The 4,507-nt window shown below is 58.3% G+C and overlaps 3 protein-coding genes across 3 annotated transcripts; all 3 read right to left on the bottom strand.

Annotated features, from left to right (window-relative positions):
* Positions 1-14: 14 nt before the first annotated feature.
* Positions 15-890, bottom strand: SPRG_17534 (hypothetical protein; the record flags this gene model as incomplete). Its single annotated transcript, XM_012356861.1, has 2 exons — positions 15-363; positions 407-890. Coding segments are annotated over 2 exons (833 nt in total), but the record flags the coding sequence as incomplete, so codon positions are not given.
* A 619-nt stretch (positions 891-1,509) lies between these two features.
* Positions 1,510-2,037, bottom strand: SPRG_17533 (hypothetical protein; the record flags this gene model as incomplete). Its single annotated transcript, XM_012356860.1, has 2 exons — positions 1,510-1,676; positions 1,725-2,037. The coding sequence occupies 2 exons, from the start codon at positions 2,035-2,037 to the stop codon at positions 1,510-1,512; spliced, it is 480 nt and encodes a 159-aa protein (XP_012212250.1).
* Positions 2,038-3,563: 1,526 nt separating this feature from the next.
* SPRG_17532 (hypothetical protein) lies at positions 3,564-4,496 on the bottom strand (the record flags this gene model as incomplete). Its single annotated transcript, XM_012356859.1, has 1 exon — positions 3,564-4,496. A coding segment is annotated over one exon (933 nt), but the record flags the coding sequence as incomplete, so codon positions are not given.
* Between the last annotated feature and the right edge of the window lie 11 nt (positions 4,497-4,507).

Below are 4,507 nucleotides of genomic sequence, written 5' to 3'. Positions count from 1 at the left end.
AGTTGGGCTGTGACTCGACGTTCTTGGTCGCAATCGAGTTGCGCAAACACGACTTGACTTGACGGATCTGCCGCTCAATGTCCATCTTGCGCACCGCGCGCATCCGCAACGACGGATCGCCGTCAATGAGGTCGAGCGACCGGCGGCCCTTTGGTTTCAACGCGGCATCGAGTCGGTCTTGCTCGAGCTTTCGCAGCACGGGCGCACCGGAGGCGTAGCTCAGGCCTTTGCGTAGCGGGTGGTACGGCTGCAGCGGTCGAAGCGGCGCGTCCCGTTCGCGCGTCGGTGGCAGCTCGAGGAGGATCGACGATGGCGGTTGTCGCAGCGCCTCGACCATTTGGAGCTCGGCTGAAGAGGAGGCCACTATACGCGTACTTTACAACGGCGTTGGCCGAGCAGGTGGTACCTAAGAGCGCGTCGGACGGATGGTCGAGCGCGAGGTTGATCCGATCGTTCTCGAGATCTCGGAGTGCGATCGGAATCGAGTGCAGCGGCGGCGCCGAAAGGTGCAAAATGGCTTGGGGCCGACGACTCGCAACATCTGAAAGTTGACTGCTTTGCGCGGGGAGATTCGTGCAGACGCTCTCGTCTGGCTTGGGTCGCGGTGGCCGGCGACCCGCTGGTTTAAAGCTCTCGTTTCGAGGTTTCTCTTCGGCTTTGAGCTTGGCTTCGCGCTGGAGGCGCCGGAGCGTATCTCGCTGGGCGCGCAGCGCCGCCTCTTTTTCGGTGATGGCCAGTGGGCGTGACCAATCGTCGAGCACTAGCAAGTCGAGCTGGTCGTCCATGTCAGGATCGCACCACCTGTTGAGATCCAAGTCGTCGGTCTCGTCGTCGTTGTCGTCATTCAGAAGCGGCGGGTCGGTCCCACGGCCAGCCGCCTTGCCCCGCATCGTGGCGCTCCTTGCCTGCGCTATTTTCGGCTCACTGGTGCAAGTAAGGTTCTCGGCACGTGCTCCACGCAGTATGCAACGGAAGAACCACCCTCCACGTTTCATACTAGAGCTAGCTGCTCTCGTGTGTGCATTGTGCTCGTACTCGTAAAAAAATGATGTGCGAGGGTCGTTGGTCGTGCTGCGGCTCGGTTGCTGGCCCGTATTTTGACGTATCTATCCCGTGACTCGAGCCGTCGTTGGGACTGCGTCGTGTGCTCGTCTCCAACCCACTTCGTGGCGGCGACACCACGGTGCTCGACAGGAGTGGCTCTGCTAGACGTGTTGTCGTGTTGCAATGGTGTCGAGTGCTTCCTTGCCCAAGCCCTTGCAACGATGCACCGAGGCTTCCAAGCTCTCTACCTGTCAACAAGGAACAATGTCAGTCGGCCACAGACACTACATCGATATCGTTGGCTTTAAATACCGACAACGTCTTCATTAACCTTCGCACAGCTTTGAAAGAGAAGAAGGCACTTATACACGAGATACAAGACAGAATGCTCCGTCAACGATTCCTCCTGCGTAGGTAGTCGATGGCCCCGAAATCAAAATAAGTTAAACAAGTAGCACGCTCGGGCTACGAATAGGGCCAGACACGGTTGAGACCAGGATGCAGCTCCTGAAGCGTCTTCTTGCTCGACTTGACGGGTTTGATTGGTGCCGCGTTCTTGGAGAGACAACTCGGCTGCAGCGGATCGGTGCTGGCCAGGACCTCGTCTGGGATCGTATCAGCGTCAAAGTCCACTAGACGACCATCTTGATACAGTCTCCATTCCAGCACGGAGCGCCTACCTTTGGCGATGTACGTGGTCCAGTCGCCGTCACCACCCGGGTTGCGCGCGCCAGCATTCGCATTGCTGTATATCCTCGGCACGGTAAGCTTGTACATGTGAAGCCGCCCGGCATCCACGAGGCTCGAGATCCGCGTCGGCGACGGTGGTGATTCGTCCGTGCGCACTGGCGGTGGCACCTGCGCTGGTTTGGGCTTCTGTCGCTGTGGCCACGTTGACGCGAGGCCGAGCGTCTTGTCGTCGTTGCTCCAGCCAGAGAGGACAAAGTCGTCAAGCGCGTCCGGCGTCGCCGGGACCCGCCGGTTCTTGGTCATTTCAAACCAAGCCACTCTATCGCACGGCCATAAATACATTGTCAAGGCCATCAAATTATAGCCGTGATCATGTGTAGCCCGACGCAAAACGCCTCTGCGTGCACACTTCCGCTGTTGACGGATGTGAGCGATCGGTGCAAGAAGCTCCGTGGTCAAGCTACGCGGTCCCTCCGCCTGGTCCAAGCGGAAGACGAGGCAAGCACCAAGTTTATATTCCAAGAAGGTCGTGCCACAACTCGACGCAAATAAGAAACAAAGACAGTAAATGAAAAGACAAAACACATCGTTGTCAGTATTCGTTGTTGTTAATTGAAAGACTCCATGACCGTGGGTTCGGTGGAGCTACCGGTATGTCTCGCACGCATGCTGTCACTGTCTTCGTCCAATGAACGGCAGAGCCTGGGTCGAGGTTACTTGTCGTCTCGAAACCCTTGTTAAAAGTGGCGATCGAGTTGTTGACGACCTTGTCGAGAAACTTGAGCATGGAGCAGAAGCGAGAACCGTCACCGACGATGGGGGTCCTTTGTCGCAATCGCAATGTCGGACACGAGAACCAAAAGACCGTTGCTGTCGACAACGGTCGTCAAGTCGACGGGCTTAAGGCGGTAGCGGGCGTCGGGATCGGCCACGGTGGCCAGAGCAAGACAGCACCCGCCTGGCCCATCGCGACCGTGTTGTCATCCGCGTTTCGGGCGACAACGGGAACTTGAGCAAAATCAAAAAAAGTCGCCCGCGTCATCGAGTGAGCGCCGATGTCATCTTGGAGCGCTACCAGCGCGGTTGTCGGGATGTAATTGACGAGCTGCACCAAGGATCTGGCCGGGTTAAATGGAAAAATGCCAACGTTATACTGCGTTAAACTAGTACAAAACGGACAATTTTGGACGCTGGACACAGATGTTTTCGACGGTTTTACACGCTTGCGCACGATTGTGAAGGACTCGGCTCGACGACCGAATTGACAGCCGAGGACTGGACAAGCTTTTCACTCCACCGTCATAGCAACTTGGAGAGAGGGAGCGCAGCGTGCTGCTATTTGGAGAGATGCAGCGCACAAGCTGTCGCTGGTCGGCGCGACTGTGCGTGTGCATGGAGCAAAGCCCGCTGCGGGTCGCAGTGGAGCTTGTCGAGAACAGTGCTGAGGCTGGGAGCGCCGAGGGAAATCGAGCAATTTCATCAGAACGTGAGCACCGCCACGATGCAGAGCGCATGAGTGAGCTCATGGACATCCAGCTCACCTTGCGCCAAACACCCGTCGAGTGGTATCAACCGCGAGCTGGGGCGTGGCAAAGATCAATGTGTGACAGTCTGATCATCTCGGTCGAGACGACGGCACTTCGGCCAGTCAGTACGACGCGTAGATGGTGCTTGGTGTAGCAGCCGGACAGTGGGCGCTAGATTGGTGGGCTGTCAGAGGCACGGAACCGATGCGGTTGACGATCAAGAGACGTAATAGGTATCCTTGGGACAGACGAACAAGGCTCCCTCGGTAATAGATAACGTTAATCCTACAGCAGTGACAAGTGCTACGTGGTTCTTTTGACGTCGTCTTCGCCGTCGTCGCCGTCGTCCGAGTCCTCTTCGTCGTCTTCGCCCTCGTCGTCATCGTCGTCGAGGTCGTCGAGCTCGGACGAGCTTGTGTACGTCAGCTTGAGGTTGCACTCGCTCGCGTCCAAGTCCTTATCAAGCGCGTCGGCGTCGACAAGCTCAAACTCGGACGCAAAGTCGCGCGTCGCCGACGTGCGGAGGAGACCGTCCTTGGGTTGCACGCCCACGTACCACCGGCGCAGGCGGCGCGATTGGAGCTCGCCGTTGTACGCGTACTCGAAGCGGAAGAGGTTCTCGCGGTGGTAGATGCGCGGCCGAATGAGCTTGACGCACTTGGCCTTGGAGCACACAAGACGGCCGCTCGAGACGTCCTCGAACGTGACCTTCATCGTGTTGATGTCCGTCTGCTCGGCGCGCGCATAGAACGGCGACGGAAGGTTCCGCAGAAGCGGCTCGGTCTCGGCCAAGTCGACTTCGACGACGTACAAGAGGTTGCCGCGGACTTGAACGTACTTGGTCGTGTCCTTGAGCTTGAGATAGACGCGCCGCCGCTGGTTCGTGCTCGGGTCGAGACTGTTCAAACGCGAGCAGAGCGTCTCGAGCGTCAGCCGGTACTCGTCCTTGAGTTTGTGAACCTGCGAGACGAGCGAGTCGAGGTGCTGCGACACGGACCGCTGGCGCTCGTACGGGATCGACGTCGGCCCGGACGTAAAGATCTGCTTGGCAAAGAGCCGACCCGTCTTGCACCAGTTGGCGACGTGCTCGCAGTTGAGGCTAAGAATGTTAAAGTGGCCGCGGCCGGCGCCGAGGAGGAACTGGCAGCGCGCAATGACCACTGGCGGAATGTCGGACGCCGACCGGTGCACTTCGCCCAGCTTGGAAATCGTGTCGCCGAGAATCGACGAGTTGTACTGGACGCGGC

The sequence above is a fragment of the Saprolegnia parasitica genome (genome assembly GCF_000151545.1).
Source record: "Saprolegnia parasitica CBS 223.65 unplaced genomic scaffold supercont2.618, whole genome shotgun sequence".
Classification (NCBI taxonomy): Eukaryota; Oomycota; class Saprolegniomycetes; order Saprolegniales; family Saprolegniaceae; genus Saprolegnia; species Saprolegnia parasitica.
The sequence above is the reverse complement of the archived record's forward strand: the minus strand, read 5'-3'. Positions and strand labels throughout refer to the sequence as shown.